Raw genomic sequence first — 20,744 nt, 5'->3', positions numbered from 1 at the left:
TGTCATACCTTTATTCAAGCGTCGGTTCACCTTAATAATATGTCATTGCCGCTTTTAATGCTGAGGAGGGGGTGCGAAAGTATTGCAACCACAGGAAATCACACAACAAGAATTTGGCAGTGAAATTCTAACTTCATCTACGGCTACATCACAAAACATCACAGAGAAGATAAATTCATCAGGAGCATCCTTGCTCTTATCGCACGGTCCATAGTCCAGCAGTCTCGCGATGCTCTCGAAAAGATTTTCAAATAGTCTCTGAACACTGGTGGGACATGAAGTTGTGATATCATATGAAAAGAATTTGAGCTATTCGTCAGCAGATGTCTTACTAAGAAATTTTTGCTTGAATCAATTCCCAGCAATGCCATTGCTATGCTACACCAAACTCTCAGAAAATTTACAGTTTACAAAATTGCACTAGCCTAATCTAACCCCAAACAGGGATCTGTACAACTGTAATTGTCAGTCAAACACTACATGAACTTCTCTTTGTATGCCTAAGGCGGTCAGCATTGTTTGTAAGCATTGAATAACCCAGTGATCTTCATACAGAGATGTTTGGGTTTTACGGAAGTACTCTTCGCATGGCTGCTTTATCATCCACTCATCATCTTCGGAAACATCTTCAGAGTTTCCCTGACCCTTGGTGACCAGCTGATAATCCAATCATGCTCGTCCCGTTCCACGAGGCATTTTCTTTGATCCAGCTGCCACAGAAAAAGAGATCATTGGAATATGGTCACTCCGACAATTGGTCATAGACCATGCTAGTGTTGTAAATAATCAATAAGTGAGAGAGAGAATTACAGTCATCAACATCTTTGAGCTGGTAATAGTGGGGAGCTATTTCCACCAACCACTCTGGCTTCAATTCAGTGACCTGCAAAGGACACCTTAGTTTCAGCAATTAATAAAAAGCAAAAAGAAAATGGCAAGCAAAGTCCCTGAGTTGCAACTGCAATGAAAAGGCCTAGATGGAGTACATAGGACTTACTTGTCTCATGTATTCTTTGGTTGTTAGAACTAATTCATAATACACCACCCATCTCGGAAGTGCCTGTAAGAAAGAGAAGCATAAACATGACCAAGGCCAATAACTCCACGTCTTACTTCCATTAATATGGAGAACATTATCATTTGCATGTTAAAACACCTCAAATTTTTATTTCTGTACGGAAATGTTATGCCACTCTTAGCATTATCATTTATCAGCCTTCAGGGATAGAAAACAGACCTCATTTAAAGTCACAAGCAAAATTATTACGAGTCATGTCAAATTAAATAATGCAGACAAATATACCCTCTAATTTGCATACCTGTGCCAACCCTGAACTTGGATGTATATGAACTGTCTGCGGATGTTTCACTGTCTTATAAGATCCATTTTTCTGTAGTCTAGCCGAGTGGGGGAAAAACCCTGATCAAAGAAGACCAAGATAAGAAGCACAAACACCACAAGAGAAAAAACGTATTGCTACCTTGTAATCATTTAAAGTATAAGAAAAGTCGTCTTACCTGACGTTATAGCCTTTTTAATTGCCTCTAAATCGTTCATATTAGAAGTAAGTTCAATTTCAACCCTCTCTAAGAGCCCCTCCAACTGGTCTCTGACATCTCTAGCACGCTTCATACTCCTGACCTAAATGCATTGGTTGGAAAGAACAAAAGCATAAGTGCACATTACTAAATGGCCTAAACAGAATATGCATTGCATCTTTAATTAGGAAATAGTGTCACAACCAAATTCGCAGGGGGGAACAAAGCGAGAAAACTTCTCAATCTCAAAAACAAAGAAAAAGGATAGGAACAAAACAAAAAAAATTATCAACAGATGTACTTATAAGCAGATTTGAAATACTTTATCACGCTGAAAAATATAAACCATGTGAGAAAGCGCAAGAAACAGAGAAAATCCATGAAAATAGTTCAAACTAAATTTTCCAGTGCATTCAATGTCACAATTCGAGCACTTAAATAAATCATGCATTCAAGTACTAGCTTAAACCTACACATAAGCGAGAGCATTTAAATATTACATCAGATATTCATCTACAGCTTCACCTTTGGATTAAGTCAGTTTGACAGGACAAGGAACATTAGTCCAGGGGGAAGGGAGAGAGAGAGAGAGACCAAATGAGTTTGAACAAGATACTAACGCAAAACTTGACTTAATTAAAATGGTTACATAATTCTGTCAAGTGAGCCTGGCCCCACAAGATCACCGGATAATTTCTTCCACATTACTTAATGCCCGCTATTCTTTACTTATGCCACTAGTGTTTTAATTACCATAGCCAAATCATATCTTATATAACCACTGGGATTCGCCCCAGTGATCACCCTTTCAACATGGAAGGGGGAGGTGAGGGGTTCAAATCCCCACCTTCTTAGGAGGGATGAGGTGGGGACGCGTAAGTTTCAGGAGTGGGTTTCGACTCCCACGCCCTGCAAGAAGCAGGGCAAAAGTCTGAGGGTGAGTGTAAAGTAGGAATAGAGTAAGACTGACAAAAAAAAAAAAAATCCTATCTTCTATTATCGCCCAAAAGAACCAATACCTCAGTATCTAGTGTGTTTATAAGCAAGTACTATCTTTGCAACAGCACAACATTCGCATATATCAGTCCTATTTAGACACGGAGATCTAGGAGATATAGTATTTTCCTTGGGACCTATAAGAGTTCAAGTTATGCGATCTGATGGCACACAACCACTTGACATGCTTATGCAGAATAGTTTACTAACCCAAGCGACAAAGTCACTTTACCTGTATGTAATTCTCATAGCACCATTGCGTGGAGTAATTAGTCTCTTTCCAAGAATTGTATACCTGAAATGAGATGACGGTGGTGACTTCTCAATAGTAACAAGCACTACTCGTTTGAATCATGCAACGTCACTAACAGAGAAATGCACAGAAACATAAACAAAATATATAATAGCTATCAGCTTTTCTAGTCTAATCATCCCCCCTTTAAGAAAGATCTACTCAAAAGTGCAGCAATAAACAGACGATTTCTTGGATGCGAATGATGTTACTCCATAGTCCCAAGAGAACCATATTCACCAATGGATAAATTCAGTACTCAACACTGAGTAGAATATGCTACTATGGGGCATGAGATTACATTTACCGTTACACAAAAGATGTAACTCCATAGTCCCAAGAGAACCATGTCCAGTGATGGATATATTCAATATTCAAAATTGAGTAGAATAGCCCACTATGGGCGTGAGATAATGTTTACCATTATGCATTGTGGAAACTACTATCAGATAATCAAAAAGCTGTCCATCGATTCCAGAACACAAAGATTATCAACCAACCTTAAGAAATACTTTATAACAACAACAACCACCAACCTTAAGCAGAGCTATGTGGTCTCCCACATTTCCAGTGTGGAAGTTCATCCGTGCATTATCAGCATGAACTTGTTTGTCTTTCGGACGATAAAATATTGAATTTCCAACAGAAAGCATAGCACCAATGGAGATTATCTCGTCTGAGCACTTGTACTTATCTGATGCAACTATCATTTTAGATTGCATGGGGTCAAGTGGAAACTCAGCCATTTGTCTACCTGCCTTTGTCATCTCACCAAGCTTATTCAATGCACCAAGTGCAAAAAGAACTTCTAAGGCTTTGAGTAATGATTCAGCCGGCGGTCTATCCATGAAATCAAAATTTAGTAAATCACTAATGCCAAGGCTTTTTAGTGTCAAGACAACATTAGCAAGGTTGGTACGTTGAATCTCTGGTACAGTGTTATCTTCTAGATCAGTTTGATAATTGTGTAACGTGTACAACCGGAAACACATTCCTGGACCAGTTCTTCCGGCGCGGCCAGCTCTCTGCATTGCTGAAGCTTTGGAGATTGGAGTTACTAGCAGCGATTCCATTCCCGTCCTTGGGTTGTACGATTTCATCTTGCAAAAACCCGGATCAATCACATAGCTTATTCCGTCAATTGTTAATGATGTCTCAGCAATATTTGTTGCAAGGACCACCTTACGAGCACCTTCTGGTGTGGGTTCAAATATTTTTGCCTGAAGATCTGTAGGCAAATTAGCATATATCGGGCATATAATGAGTTCACCAATTTTGGAGCCAAAACCCCTTATCCTATGCTTCAAAAGCTCTTCCGCTGCTTCAATTTCCTCTTGACCAGTAAGAAAAATCAAAATATCGCCACGTGGTTGCTGTACATGTATTTGAAGAGCAGTAACAATAGCTGCATCCAAGTAATCTGCTTCAGGTGCACTGGTGTGAAGAATTTCGACCGGATACCGCCTTCCTGGAAATCTAAATATCGGGGCGGAGTCAAAAAAATCACTGAACTTCTCCGCATCTAGTGTGGCACTTGAAATAAGCAACTTGATATCAGGCCTAAAGCGAGCAATATCCTATAAGGTGACAACCATAGGAGTCAGAAACTGATAAAAAGGTAGCAAAAACCTACATTTATTTCTCAAAGCAGAAGTTTATCCTATGAAAACAACTGAACTGAATTTTCATCCAGTGGGAAAAGTCTACACTTTAGTCATACAATGCCCCTTTGCTAACGGCTCAAAAATATAGCATAATCTGCCAATTTAAAAATTAATTCAGTGGGAGATGGCTTACCTTTACTAATCCGAAAAGAATATCTGTGGAAAGCGTTCTTTCATGGGCTTCATCAACCATCACCACACTGAAAGATGAGAAAGTCTAAGAATTGCATCAAATCAAAAAATCATAATAGAGGAAAACTATTCAAGCATACCTATAGCTAGCAAGATCCGGCTCACCCAAGAACTCTCGCAACAACATTCCATCCGTCATGTACTTCAATAGTGTCTTCTCCGAGGTGCAGTCTTCAAAACGAATAGAATAGCCAACCTGTTAATTGCATGGAAAATTAATAGACAGACTTATGACATGCCTTTCACTTAGAAAGTAACTTCAAAAACTGAGATTTCCGAAGCAAGTAGGCTTCTTTCCTGATGAGTAGCTAAGTCATTCCAGCACATCAAGCAGGTGAATTCCAGTTGCAGATAAGCATCAGAAAGAAAAGTTAAAAGAATTGTCAAGATTTTTAATCAGGAAAAGATCAGAAAGGAGAAAAACAAGGTACTAGAAACTAGTCCTGCCCAAGTGATATTATTATCCCATAAGTCATTTAACAAATGCAGTTGCCATGACATGATTATAACAAGAAATCTATGCTATTTTAACCATTAATAGCAATATTGCTTATCTTAGAAATGGGAAAAAATCCTCAGAATATCCGCATAACAAACCAAAGACAGGATAGCAACAGACTTATCAAAGTGAAGCATATCAAAACTACTTGAGACAGCATACAAAGGACGCAAGGGCAGAATTACCCTTTGCCTCACATTCTTTTTCTGACTCTAAGTTAATAAACAGTGCGTCAAACAGAGATACATACCTCGTGACCAAGCTTTACACCCATTTCCTGAGAAACACGAGCAGCGACACTCATTGCAGCAACTCGACGTGGCTGGGTACATGCAATCTGAAGGACACAAAAATAAGAATGCAAAGCAAGGCCTCACTCCATTCATCTTATAATCAGTCTAAAGTTAAAGGACTGAAAGAAGTTGAAAGAGACAATTTTACATATTTGCAAATGTTGGAAAAGATCCAACATCTACGTGTTCACATATATCAGTAAAGATCAATATTTACAATAAATACTACCAATTGATCCAAAGAAAATGCCAAATCGCAAATTCCTTCAATAAAATTTCAAGATCCCCAATTTTTATTAATGCAAAAAACAAAATGCTCAAAAGGTGTAACCATAATTGCAACAGAAAAGAATGCTTAAGATACCCATAGAAATATGCCAACAGCTAGTATAAACAACTAAAAGACAACCATACCATTCCATGCTTAGTATACCCAGCTTCATGCAGATATTGAGGTATCTGGGTTGTCTTCCCAGAACCAGTTTCTCCAACAATTACAAGAACCTGAAGCAGAAGTCAATCATAAGCCAAAACTGTTAAAAAATAATAATAATAATAATAATAATAAATAATTAAATAATTAATAAAAAAATCATTCCAGAAATCGACAGCAATGCTGCCTGGAAAAGAAATGAGATGAAATATTTAAGGACCTGATGATCACGAATAGCTTCAAGTAACTGCTCTCTGTATGGATATATAGGCAGAGTCTTTCTCTCCTCCTAAATGAACAACAAGATAATTAAAATGTTAACTGTGCAACAAATAAGTAGTTAACAGGATCAGCCCATGCAGGGCATGAAAAGAGACTGGAAGCTCGAAAAAGTGGACTGGCCCAATTTTTGGGGCCCCAATAAGACCGGATCAGCTCACAGAGTCCAGAATAATCTAAAAATATAACACATTTTAAAACTTTCAGAAAACAAAAATTGGGAAATAGAACATTCCTCAATTTTTTAGAGACCCGGATAAATCCATAAACAAGCAGAATTTAATATAAAAAAAAATCACATGGGCCAAAAAATAATGTGGTTTTGCAGGTCGAATTCAGATAAAAGGCTGGAAACATGCCGAAACAGTGTATTTTGACAGAATTTCCTGTTAATATTTGATCATGGCATTCTTGAGTCTTGAAATATGATAATTAATAAACACAATTTTGAAAAAAATTAGTTTAAAAATTAGGGTTTGGCCCAAACTGTCCCGGTCACTCAAGGCCAACATACTGGGCCCAAAAAAGGTAGCCCAGGTCTTTTTGGGGCCAGGCCAAAATTCCTTGAAGCCCAGCCCCATGGCTCATTACACCCATATTCACATTGAAAACTCTTATCATATTCCCCGTTCACAAGACCTTGATCAATTCTAACTAATCAGTCAACGTAACTTATGCATTAAATAAGAGTCCCTCAGCCATATGGAACTTCACAATTTCACAGATAAATCCTTTGATGAAAGTAATCAAATATCCATGGAATTATGGCAGTAAGGAACTCAATATGGGGCCAACTTCTATACACCTTATCTGAGCTTGATAGCAATGCGCAATTATGGGAAACTATACTTGAATAACAGGAAACAAGGAACAGACTATAATTGCACACCTTGAGCTTCTCCAATGCAGTCTGTGCCTTGGACTCCTCGATTGACTCGGCATTTGGTTCATCAAACTACATATAAGAAAGTGAATTCCGGATGTCTCTTAAGCCAAAACGAGCTAGAGTAATTCAAGAAATTAAAAGACATACATTCTCCCCAGTCATCACATTTGACTTTATAAACTCTATCTGGTCCTCAAAAACATACCTACATACAAAAAAAACTTATAATAAGGAATCATACATGCAAAATATCCTTCCATTAGAGTGTAAAATGGAAACTGATACAGCCGAGATGGATGTCGAAAACAACAATGACAAACAAGCACAACATTCCGATAGAAGGATGAAACCTAATTAACTTACTCATAGTCATTAGAGGTTTGCTTTTTATTCTTGGAACCAAATTTGAGAGTTGCTTTTCCTGCAATATTGCAACTGCAAGTTACACTTCGAGGGAGCATGACCAAGATCTAGTGTTACACATGCATAAGACTAGGACAAATAGTTGGATGCTCAATACCAAGTACTTACCAATCTGGTAGTCCTCCCAAGCCTCTTGCTCAGCAAATGGGTTCATTTTTTCAGCAGCACCAGGGTCTCTACAGATCGGAAGATGATTAGTCTAATGAAACTAACTAAACTTCAGATTACTGACCACAATGCATGAAGCATGTAAAGCCTCTCAAGCATCATACAGCACATTTGACATGAGACGCTTGAATGCGACTTGTACCAACCTGTAGCGCTCCAAAGCCACAGCAAATCTCTTTTCCTGATTTACAACCCCATCCTGATCATAAGCATCTGGCATCCTGTACTGTGACCCAAGAAGAAGCAAGGGTATACATTCACAATCAGATATTTACACACAGTGACAAAGATACAAGATCATGTTCAGTTCTCCATTCCACTAATTCTGCATGCAGTGGCCACATAATTCCCTAAAAAGACATTCAAATTTAAGTAAACTCAAGCAGAACCCACCAGAATATCTGCAATATTAGGTCACAATTTACCAGTTAAGTCAATCATTGCAAACATGAACAAGAGAGCTCTTCAGCAGATTACTTCAAATCATTTTGAAACAGGATCAATCAAAAGTGAATAAAAGGTAGTGCCAATTACTTTATAAAGCGAAAATGGGTAACTTACTTCATCTGTATTATCATCACCTTCTTGATACTTTTTTGCTAACTCATAGATTTTCTTCTTGTATCTGCCAAGCACAAAAGATGACATTAGATACCCTCAACTGTCGGCAATAAATTTACCTTCTGAACAGTGAAGCAAAAGCAAGAACTTACATCTTGCATTAGTGTTAACTGAATAAAGTTCATAGTCGAAGTGAAAAGACAAAAATTCACAGCCAACAGAGTAAACTATCACAAATAAAAATTAATTTTCCTCTGATATGAGAAAACGCTAGCATAAGCACCCACGAGGAAAGAAACCGTGATCATCAGGTTCTGACAAAGCAGATGTCTATTTCAAAAGGAACCCAAACTTGACAGCACAGCATCTTAGCAACTTGTGCTTTGCTTGGAGGATAAAAAAAAGTGAAAAGAAAATTTTCACAATATTTTTTCTGAGGAAGAAGTTAATTCCACCAACAAATCCACAGCTAAAAAGACCAGTGAGCTTCTAAAGACTAGACTAGATTACAATTACAGTCCAACAGTGTGATTGAAAACAAGCTTGTTTCTAGTTCAATCTCAACATCAAGAAGCAACGACTAAGCATTGCTAGGTAATCTAGGCTTCAAGACTGAAACTGACAGAAACTAAAAGAGGCATCAACACAGCAAATAAACACTTCCATAAGTTGAACCCACTAATTTTATCATAGTACTCTGGCAGAAATGCAGGACCAGCCCTTCACAAAGCAATATCAATGATTTGAAGGGTCAAAGGATAAGTTTCGTCACAAAGGTTGAAAGAAAAGTAAAAAATATATTTATGAATCAAAGAATGTGTAAAAGAGAATAGTTACCTGAAGTTGCGTTCTTCTGCTTCTGTAAGTTTTACACCCTGAAATAAGTATTGCTCATCCTCTATGTCGTCCCTGTATGAAATTAATATGATAATAAAAGGTGGTGAGGCATACCACAACACTAACAAGAGAAACCTGATAGAAATTGGAGTCCAGCTATGGCACCTAGAGATCAGTAGAATAAATCCATGGCACAATCATACCTGATTTCTTCCAACTTCTTCTGCTCTCTCTTTTTTAAATATTCTTGTCTTGAAACTTTTCTGGGATGAGGAACAAAATATGATCAGCATAGATGATAAATGGCACAATTGCAATGGTAAATAAACATGACAATTTCAACCTATCAAGGAGAGAAGAACAATGAACCAATCAAAATTAATTAGAAAACTAGCTCTACAACAGGGCATGTCAAGTTGTACACATTCTGTTAAAAGGGCACATTCTGTTAAAAGGGCCCTCCTCTCAAAACCCATCAAATAATGGAATACGTATACCTAAATGGAATATCATACAATCTTCCACAATGATGATACATTTAACCAAAGAAAAAATTGAGTTCTAGGTGCTTTGTAGATAAAACCTCAAAAGGAAATAAAAAACATAAGGCCGAGCGATTCCTGCCAAGAAAGTGACTAGCCCAAGTGGTTTGGTGTAGAAACATGCCAACAGAAAACAGGAGCGCGAACAAACTTTTGATTAACTGGGGAGAAATCATAGGGTCTCTATAGTTAATGATACTATTTAAAAAGAATTAGATAAGTTTTACTAATGTGAGGAGATCATATGACTGAACACTGTTAAACTGCACATGAAAACATAAAATATATAGAGCATCCTCATGCACTCAAAAAGAATTTCGTCCTACTAAGTAAATGAAAAGAGAAATAATACCAATAAGTAGAAGGAGCAGCTTAAAAATCAATATGCAATGGCCTTCCTAATCTGTCTAAGTTACTTCTTTGCTGGTCCTAGACTGGATTAAGGTAGAAGGTTGAAAAGATAAGGGCCCAGCAGAAATCACACATTTGTAGCTGTTTCCAGCTGTCATTCCCCAAGCCCAGATAATTCATAGCTGGCACAAAACTTCCCAAAATGCTTGGCAAATGTGTAATACATACAGCACAATTGTATTCATGTAGTCAACACCCTAAGGTTAGATCATCCCATTTTTCCCAAACTCAAATAGAACTTCTTGACAGCTCCAAATTCCTGAATGTTGACCTCTTTTCCTCCTCCATTTCTTACTCGCCCGATTGGACCAATTCGGCTTACCATTTTACTTACTAGTCACTACTTCCTAAAAGGCGCCGCAATAACTGGTATGAAAACATCTCCACAAATCGAAGCCTACATAATTGAGAAATAATTAGGAGAACCCTGACAATGAATCCCCCCCTCCCCCTTTCTTTTCTCCCAACACCCCAAAAAAAGGGAAAAAAAAGGATAGGAATGGCCATCAGTAACTCAGTTCTGTCAAACAATTACCCCATGCCAATATAACTGCTTCATCTAGCAGCTGTATATTCTCAACGCTTTCTTAAGCAAGGTTGTTCATTAAATACTTCACTTCTGCCCACACGCCGGCTTCATCACAACAGTAATCTCATGTTAGGTTAGACAATGTCATACGTAGCATATGCTATATAAATTTGGAATGCAAACTCTTCCCCAAAACTCGTTATAACCAAAGTTCTAGAATATTTAAATACCATTTTTCATCATCTCGAAAAGGCATGAAGCATTTTTTTTACCACATGTAATAGCGACAAACTATTTATACAACCAACAAGATCATTGGGAGACAATTTCACATATTAAATGCCTTCTTCTTGAGTTTTTCAAATTTAATCTCACACAATCAAAACAAAACACAAATCTTAACTCATACCAAGGTCGAAAATTCCTAAAATAACATGAGCTGCAAGAACAAAATCTAGAGTCAAACGAGAAATGATAATGTACCTTAAAGCTTCCAAATCATCATGCTCTTGAGCATCTGATCTTCGACGTGCCTCCTCTACAAAATCAAAAGAGCAATGAAAGGGGAGATTGGAGATCATGTCCAAGCATTAGCATTTTAAATTACTTAAAATATTAGGAATGTGTTTGTCTGTTCATGAACTACTATGGCACAGTTTTGAGATGCATTACCTTCTTCCCTTTGTGTCAATTTTGGCTCTGTTAGCTGTTAAACAAGTCAAAGAGTTATGAGCAGTCAGAATGTGAAAGAAGAAAAACACTGAAGCATAAAATACAAGCAGTTGGTGAGAATTATACCAATAAACCACTGTAAAATAAAAATAACAAGTAGAAAATATAATGAATATGATGGCCAAATCTGGAAAAAAACAATCCCAGAGTTTTCACACTTCAAAGCTGTCCATATATTCAATTTACTCTAAGCAATCTTGGGTTGCACACACATATATAAAGCACAAAAAACCACAGCTTTCACACTAGCCATCTATGCAGTGACAGATGCTCACTTTTGAACTATATGCAAAACTTTAATTGGTTCAAATGCGATAAATTAGTAAAAGAACCAATTCACTGAGGTGAGCTCACAAAAGCATCCCATCTTTTCTATGTGATGCAGCTCCCTCAATTTTCAACATGTGAACTCTTCTTTATATTAAGAATATAACACCCAACCTCTTCCTTTGTCTACTGCACCTTATTCTGTGTTCTGTCAGCAACAGATTCCAAAAGGAGTCACTCCCAGCACACCATTCATATAAAAGCACTTCATTAGGCACACCCAAACCCCAACCAACCCCCCCCAAAAAAAAAAAAAAAAAAAAAGAAGAGAAAAATGGAGATCACAAGGGAAAAAAGGACTTCTGTGTTTTGTCACAAATTTCCTACATCAAGAGAAAAGCTCTCAGGAGTAATCACAGTACTCGTGAACAAAGTTTGTTGCTTGTGCCAGTTAAATCAATAATTGTGAGAAAATCCATTTGCAACACACATAGCACCCAAATTTCTCCTTGGTGCATTGTAGGAATCAACATATAAAGCTAGTTAATGCACATGTGTCCCAGCAATATCTCCTTTTCCATTTTTTTCCCTGCCCTCTCCCTCTCCCTCTCCCTCCCCCTCCCCCTCCCCCTCCGCCAAAAAAGAACACACACACCAATGAAACAAAATACAACAAACACTATCTTTCTCTATTTGCACACACTTGGACATGAATATGTGTATTTGCATGGTTTTTTAACAAAGTGAACCCCAGTTTGATCAAATTCATTGCGTCATTGCCCTGAAAAAGAAATAGGTAACCAAAAAACCAATACAAACGCTGTTTTTCATTTTCAGAGGTATAATTGTACCTTCCGAGTTCCCGCTGCATCTCGTGCTTTCAAATGTCGTTCCAGTTCTTCCCTTTCTTTTTGATCGCGTGATCTTTCTTCCTCCGACTGCATAATGATAAAGGGAGAAACCATATCTTAATTTCTTGAAGAAAAAACTATTGTAAAAACTAGATGAAAAGACATAAACATGGAATGTTTCAAGCTGGATAAACCAAAGAACGAGATGGAAAAATCCTTTCTCTAACATAAACAAAAAGAAGGCAGGTTACCAGATATCACTAATGAAACTATTTGGATATCGACAATCTGAAAACATTAAGGTGAAAGGTTGTAACCAAACACTGCATCATTACTCAAATTCTAGTAGGTAAAAAGACAAGCCAAAGATCACGCATTGAGTCTATAAGACCAATTAGCACAACTATCAAAGTTTCCTCATCCTTCAAACAAGACTTCTCAGGTAGACAAAGGAATGGAAACAGACTCCAAAAAATAAAGATACCTCAGAGCCACCATCTTCGTCGTAAGAAGCCCGTCTTTTGACCATTCTTTCTTCATCAACATGAGCAATGGACTGCAGCATTGCATTTAGACAAATAATTGATTTAACCGGGCATAACTGTTAAATATAAAAAGATAACCAAGACCAACTTGTTCACCTACCTCCTCATCCTCATCTTCATGACTTCCACTCTTTTTCCTAAACCGTTTCTTATGAGAAGCTCCTTTGCCAGTCTCTGAAATTGTGATGCTAGAAGACCCATTGTCAATGCCTCCTTGACTGACATTAGGTTTGCTATCGCCGTCGTCATCATCGTCATCAGCATCCAGCATTGCATAAGTCTTCTGTTTCCTTGCCAACAAAGCAGCTTCCCTTTCTTGCTTTTGATAAAGCTGGCAAGGACAAAACAAAAAGTGAATTAGGCAGGTTAAGACCAAAAGATAACAATACAAATGCTTGCTGAAATGCAGAGTAAATCAAAACTGCTTCTACAACAACTCACACTCAAACCAGCTGTTTTATGGGGTACTCTGGCAAAAACCTCTTCTGCAAAAGCACGGGTTTCACTCGATGACGATAGACCAAACTCCACCAGCTTGTCCACCACTTGAGTGGGCGAAGACGACTGCTTAGCTGCAACCACAAATTCACCACTTTTATCGCGCGGAAATGCACGATGCCTGTCTTCTTGAAAACAGGAATACCGAACACAAACGGATGGAGAGATGACTAACCTAGTTCAATAAAATACTGGACAATGGTGGATTGGGAATACCCCAATAGCGACATCAACTTGTCCGAGACCCAGGTCTTGAGATTGCTCTCACTTCCCATGGCCAAATGCAGCAATAGTTACGAGATATGTACAAGTCTGCAACAACATAGACACAACTGAAATCAGCACACGAGAGAATTGCGAAGCGTTGTTACCTACAGAACACATGCCGACGACCGAACGGAATCCCGGAGCCGCCGAAGTTAAATTGCACCAGAGGATCACAATCAGGGGCGAGCACGAAATCAAACTCGGCCGAAAAAGAATTCCGCACACAAAGCAACAATGCAGATTTTCGCTCAGAAGCAAACGGTTCTACCATCACGCCCACCGAAGGAGCTCGACATAAAAAAAAGAAAAAAAGAAAAAAAGAACAGAAGTCGCGGCGTGGTTCGAGAATTCACTCAAAACAGCAGGCGAGCAACACAAGATTCCTGAGCAACTTCAGCCGTGAAGCTCGGCAATCAGAGCATCGGCCCTCACCGACGGCGAGCGAAGGAATCGCGATTGACGAAGAGAGAGAGAGAGAGAGAGAGAGAGGGACCTGCCCGGCGATGCGAGGGAGGAGGCTCGGCTGCTCGCCTGATTGACGGCGGCGCCGGCAAGAAGAAGGCCGGTGGATTTTGCGGCGCGCGGGCGATCGGCGAGGAAAATGAGAGGTTTCTCTGGGCAGCTCCCTTCTTCCAATTTGGTACTCTGCTTCTGCAGTTAAGGGCCTGTTTGTTTGTATTTCCTTTTTCTGTTTTTTTTTGGTTCCTGGAAACAAAAAAGGAACAGAAACGCACGAAACGCGCGTTTCGTGCGTTTTGTTCCTGTTTTGTTTTTTTGTTTCCGAAAACAAAAAGAGAACATTTCTAAAACAAAACTTAGAAATACTTTTTTTATTTTCTTCTTCTTTTTCTTCTTTTTTTCTTCTTCTTTTTTTCTTTCGCCGGTCACCGGCCATGGCCGAGGCCGGCGACCGGCCAAAAGAAGAAAAAAAAAAAAATAGATAAAATAAAATAAAAATATTAAAAAAAAATAAAATAATTATACAAATTTATCAAACGTGTTTCCGTTTATTTTTTGTTCGGGAACAAATTTACTAAACGCGTTTTTTTTTGTTCAAAAATTATTCCCTAATGTAAATACTTTTTTCTATTTCTATTTCCTAACAATTTTAAACAAAACACAAACAAATGTACCATAAACAGCCGCAATTGGGCAGCGATTAATATAACACCAAGAAATTGAGAATTTAACGTAACCCAAAAAAACCGACACGGACATAAAATTTATTAATAGAAGTTATTAATTGCATAAAATTTATTAATTTCCCATTGTAAAAGTTTCTAGACATGTTGAATATTATTTTTGTAAATTCTAAGAATCACTGTTTGCTCAAAAAAAAAGAAATAAAAGGATCACTAAACACGTATGACTCGTATGGGCGAATTGGAAAGTTACTCATCCTATCGAATATTTCACTTTGATATAACAAAAGTTCTCACAAAATAAAATTACTAGTAAAAGAAATGGATATTTTTGTCAATTGGAAAAAGAAATGAAATTTTTTTTTGGTCAAAAAATGAAGGGATGTTTTTTATAGTCGAAAAAGGAGAAATTTCATTACTAACCAAGAGTGTGCAACGCCATGATAGAAGACTCAGACCAAAGTAAATTCCAAAATGATTTAGGGGGAGTAGCCAGGTAGTCACGGGCTAGTCTCTTATTCCGTTGGACCTTAAAAAGCCAGTCCGATCTAGGGGTGTGCATGGTCCGGACTGGCGGTTCCCGACCTAGAACCGGGAACCGTTCGCTAAAAACCAGTTCTGAAAAATTGAAATCGGGATCCACCCGTTTGTTACATGAATCCACCCGGGAACCGAACCACCGGTTCGGTCCGGTTCCTGGGTGGATCCATAGAACCAATCTTGACGCGAAACAATAACATAGAATGATTACGTGACATCAAAGCAAGCCAAAGAAAGAAAAACCAAATTTAAGTACGTGGAACAAAGATTCATTTGTTGCAACTATAAATGCAACCAATGAAGGATTGGATGTACGTAAGTTGATATAGAGGCGGAGAGAGTAGTAAGTGTTCAGGAAAAATGGGTCTCTCTTAACGCTATGAACTGGACATATCTCTCATCAGATTCGGCAAAAAATCACAAGTCGCACAGACAAATCAAAGGAGGTGAAATGAGGCACCATCCAAACACACGAAACAAAGGAAGTGCAAATAAACAAGACTTTACTGAATACATCACCTTCATTATATTAATAAATAAACTAAACAACCAAAAAGCATAAGAATTCCCTAATATTTAGCTTTGTATTCATCCTGCAGCAGAAACAATTGCCACAAAACAATTGCCTTGTATTTAGTTTTAGTAATTTTTTTTTAATATTAAAAGGGAACCGGTCCGGTCCGGGTGGGCGAGCGGATCTGCCCATGAAACCAGGAACCGAACCGGTTCCCACCGATTCCAAAAAATTGGAACCGGGAATCGGACCGGTTCCCTTAAGAATCGCCCGGAACCGGGCAGTTCGGGCGGTTCCCGGATATTTTGCACACCCCTAGTCAGATCTACTGCAGTGGGCTACAAAGAGATGAACATCCAGTGGCTTTGATTTGGCCTCCGATAGAAGAAAATCAGCTTCCAATGTGTGAATATCTTCAAGTAAACAAGAAATGGATGTCACTAATAAGAAAAAATTACGAATATGTACAGTAAAAGTCTTATTACTTTTTACAAAAATTCAACCGAGTCGTAGAACTTACGTAAAATATAATCAAATTTTAAAACTTATTAAATTAATACAATCAAGTTATTTCATTAATTCTATCCATTTATATTAACGGAAAATGATGACGTAATTTTTTAATATAATAAAAAACACAAAGCCAAAACAACATCATTTTGTATTAAATTCTAATTTTTAGTCGAAATTTTAATTAAATAAAATAAAAACATATATTTAAAAAAACACACGAAAAAGAGAATGGCAAGGGCATGCCGTCCCCATTGCCGGAAATGGCCAACGGCCATTGCTAGCACTCACCGAGCCCCGTCAATTCTATTCGATGACAAGGGCGGCGATGGCAAGGGCAGCAACCTTCAATTTTTCTTTTCCTCTTTCTTGTGGTTTTTCAAATACTCACTTTATTTTATTTAGTTGATATTTTGGTTAAATAAATTAAAATTTAATCCACGCATCACCATGTAGAGAGAGAAAATATTTAAAAAAAAGCACATTAACATTTTTATTAGTCTAAATGGATAAAATTATCGAAATGTTTCGATTATACCAATTTGATCAATTTTATGACTTGATTATATCTTTCGTAAATTTTAAAACGTAATTGCACTTTCGTAATGAGTTTTAGAATTTTCACAACACATATCCCAAAAATTTATTAACAACTAAGTTTCTTAATTTCCTATAGTAGAAGTTACTGAACATATTGAAAGTCATTCCAATGTACACCAGACTCACCAATCACATTAAAGCAAGCTAACTAAATGAAAAATCGCCATTGACAATCTTACATAACGAAAGGCATGGACGAGAATTTTATGACCCAATTGCCACGTCATTACCCATCATTCCTGCAATTATTATGATCGTCAAATAAAAAAATTGATAAAGTGAAGACCATTGGATCGAGATTTAAAATTGAGTGAAGGGAAGCAAAGATCTCTCTCTCTCTCTCTCTCTCTCTCTCTCTCTCTCCGCCCTCTCAAATTACGAGGCCCAATGGAATTAGCATCATATCCTTCCACTCTAAGAAATCATCCTGTTAGTCCTAAGCTTATTGAACGGATGTTAATTTAATTTAAAACTTTTAATTTTTATCAATTTAGTCATAAATATTTGCACATAATTCATATTATACTCCTTTTGAGTAAGGGTGAGTATCAATCGAGAATTAACCTTGGACCGATTCTAAAGTCTGAACCAACCCAAACCTGCTGATTCTAGTCTAGTTTTTAGGAGGATTGGGTCGGTCCTTAATCTTGAGACCCTTGGACCATGCACTGTATGAGTTGGTCTTCGATCTTGAAAGTTTAGGATTGATTTAACTTGGACCAATCGTGTAAATATAATATATAATATATATTAGATATATTATATAATATTATTTTATCTATTCTAAAGTTTATAACCATAACTTAACGTTAACTAGTCATCCTCCTTTAGCATTATATTTTGTCATTTCTTTCTTTTTACCTCTGCCGAGTAAATTAGAAAGAACAAAGCCCTAATTAGAAATTTAGAAACTCTATTCATGAGCAACATTTGACGCTCACCTCGCTCGTCGCTCACCATTTGCCCCTCGCCTTGAGTGAGACCAGCCCAATCCAGAACATGCTTACCCCTAATTAACAAAATGTACAATTGTATATTCATGATTTATATTAAGTATTTTGATCTTTTCATGGTTTGATTATATTCCACTAGTAAGTTTTCACCTGCATTGTAGCCTATAATTTTTTTCTATTGAACTTCCCATCTCATCCCATTTCCCAAACAAAACAAAAAAATGATTAAAAGACAAATCAAAAGCAAGGGAATTATAGCATGCTCTAGCGTTGGAAAGACTTTATCTCCATGAGTAGTCTTGACCGTTTTTATACTTTGTTACTTTTAACAAGTGTGAAATTTCTACTATTACGTTATCTTGAATCTATGTTGGATATATATTAATGTTTATAATTTGGCTGATCAACACCATATTGTTGATGTATATGTAATTTTAAATAGTAGATTTGCCTTTTCAGGGAAAACAAAAAATGAAAAAAAAAATTATTTGTCGATCCCAAGTTGAACCTAAAACTAAACTAGACCCATAGGGTCAATCTGATCCTCGATTTTAGGCTCAAAATTGAGGACCGACACTATACATGTTGGTCTTGAGTTAGGTGTTTAATCAGCCCAACCCGAACCATGCTTACCCCTATTTTTGATCAATTTTTGCTAGAAATTATTGACGTGGCGCTATGCCAAGTAGGATGCCCAACGATGACTATACTGAGTTTTGAACTAGATTAGTATCCATTCAATAGGTTTAATTGGGTAGATTGGGTAATTTCCTTCCTTCCATTTTATGCAAATTCCCTTCTATATTTATGCAAATGTGGAAATTATTAGGCAACCGAATTTTGAAATGATTCTTTCCTTTTTCGTGATTGTGAAACGGCCCCTTCAACTATCAATCAGTGATAACTAATCTGTAACTTTTATGAATCACGCAACTTCATTTTGGGCTTGATTTATTTCGATCATATCATATTGTTGTTAAAAAGATAGTTTGATATCAAAATTAGTTGTGGAGAAAAATAACTTCGCGTGGCAACACTCCTTAACATATAAAAATGAATAAATTCTAAGTCAAAATATATTATTCAAATAGGATGATGATTTTATGTAAATGGAAATTTCAATAATCATTTGTGAATCAGAACATGACAAAATCGTCAATCAATTCACATAACTGATAGTCAATGATCGAGATGGTTGGTGCTGACAAGCACCGTGGCTCATTGGGGTCATTGCCGACATGATTGGAGGCTATTGGCATCAATGCTCGAACAGTTATTCGTTAAGGGGCAGTACCAAGAACAAGTCGCAAGATCATTTATGGCTTAAGTATATTCATGGTTTAATTATATTCCACTAGTAAGTTTTTGCCTGCATTGTAGCCTATAATTTTTTTTCTATTGAACTTCCCATCTCATCCCATTTCCCAAACAAAAAAAAAAAATGATTCAAAGACAAATCAAAAGCAAGGGAATTATAACATGCTCTAGCATTGGAAACACTTTATCTCCATGAGTAGTTTTGATCGTTTTTATACTTTGTTACTTTTAACAAGTGTGCAATTTCTACTATTACGTTATCTTGAATCTAAGTTGGATATATATTAATGTTTATAATTTGATTGATCAACACCGTATTGTTGATGTATATGTAATTTTAAATAGTAGATTTGCCTTTTTAGGAAAAATAAAAAATGAAACAAAAAAATTATTTGTTGATCCCAAGTTGAACCTAGAACCAAACTAGACCCATAGGGTCAATCTGGTCCTCGATTCTAAGCTCAAAAGGGTCGGTCCTCGGTCCCCAAAATCGAGGATCAACACTATACAGGCTGGTCTTAAGTTAGGTGTTTAATCGACCTAGCCCAAACCATGCTTACCCTTACTTTTGATTAATTTTTGCTAGAAATTGTTGACGTGGTGCTATGCCAAGTAGGATGCCCAGCGATGATTATACTACCATGTTAGTGATTTCTGATAAATAATAAAATTTTGTACAAAGATTTAAAACTAAATTGATAAAATTTATGAGTTTTGAACTAGATTAGTATCCGTTCAATAGGTTTAATTGGGTAGATTGGGCAATTTCCTTTCTTTCATTTTATGCAAATTCCCTTCTATATTTATGCAAATGTGGAAATTATTAGGGAACCGAATTTCAAAATGATTCTTTCCTTTTTCGCGATAGTGTAACGCCCCCTTCAACTATCAATCCGTGATAACTTATCTGTAACTTTTATGAATCGCGCAACTTCATTTTGGGCTTGATTTATTTCGATCATATCGTATTGTTGTTAAAAAGATAGTTTGATATCAAAATCAGTTGCGGAGAAAAAGAACTACACGTGGCAACACTCCTTAACATATAAAAATGAATAAATTCTAAGTCAAGATATATTATTAAAATAGGGTGGTGATTTTATGTGAATGAAAATCTCAATAGTCATTTGTGAATCAGAACATGACAAAATCGTCAATCTATTCACATAACTGATAGTTAATGATAGAGATGGTTGGTACCGACACGCATCGTGGCTCATTGGGGTCATCGCCAACATGATTGGAGGCCATTGGTATCAAAGCTCGAACAGTTTATTCGTTAAGGGGCAGTACCAAGGACAAGTCGCAAGATCATTTATGGCTTATGAGATTTGAGCCAACTTTCGGCAAGAAAACCGAAAGAACAAAGATTTCAGGTGGCAAATTGCAATTGACCCAGAGCTGAGGGGGTGATTGGCAATTTTTTCTTCCGCAAAAGCGGCACTGTCTGAAAGTCTCAAATGG

The 20,744-nt window shown here is 37.1% G+C and overlaps 1 protein-coding gene across 2 annotated transcripts; it reads right to left on the bottom strand.

Moving 5' to 3' along the window:
- Positions 1–271: 271 nt before the first annotated feature.
- Positions 272–14,353, bottom strand: LOC104427719 (pre-mRNA-splicing factor ATP-dependent RNA helicase DEAH1). Of its 2 annotated transcripts, none has more exons than XM_039304773.1 (28): positions 14,198–14,353; positions 13,613–13,749; positions 13,381–13,511; positions 13,040–13,270; positions 12,879–12,950; positions 12,395–12,481; positions 11,217–11,250; positions 11,028–11,082; positions 9,266–9,325; positions 9,063–9,134; positions 8,226–8,289; positions 7,811–7,890; positions 7,605–7,672; positions 7,437–7,494; positions 7,221–7,278; positions 7,077–7,142; positions 6,129–6,197; positions 5,890–5,979; positions 5,433–5,519; positions 4,764–4,879; positions 4,625–4,691; positions 3,364–4,404; positions 2,768–2,830; positions 1,519–1,642; positions 1,320–1,420; positions 998–1,060; positions 811–883; positions 272–710 (listed from the first exon to the last, which is right to left on the bottom strand). In XM_039304773.1, the coding sequence occupies exons 2-28, from the start codon at positions 13,710–13,712 to the stop codon at positions 670–672; spliced, it is 3,171 nt and encodes a 1,056-aa protein (XP_039160707.1). In that variant the 5' UTR covers positions 13,713–13,749; positions 14,198–14,353; the 3' UTR covers positions 272–669. The 2 variants fall into 2 exon arrangements, with proteins under 2 accessions (XP_039160707.1, XP_039160708.1); XM_039304774.1 differs by having other exon boundaries at positions 14,202–14,353.
- Between the last annotated feature and the right edge of the window lie 6,391 nt (positions 14,354–20,744).

The sequence above is a fragment of the Eucalyptus grandis genome, chromosome 11 (genome assembly GCF_016545825.1).
Source record: "Eucalyptus grandis isolate ANBG69807.140 chromosome 11, ASM1654582v1, whole genome shotgun sequence".
Taxonomy (NCBI): Eukaryota; Viridiplantae; Streptophyta; class Magnoliopsida; order Myrtales; family Myrtaceae; genus Eucalyptus; species Eucalyptus grandis.
The sequence above is the reverse complement of the archived record's forward strand: the minus strand, read 5'-3'. Positions and strand labels throughout refer to the sequence as shown.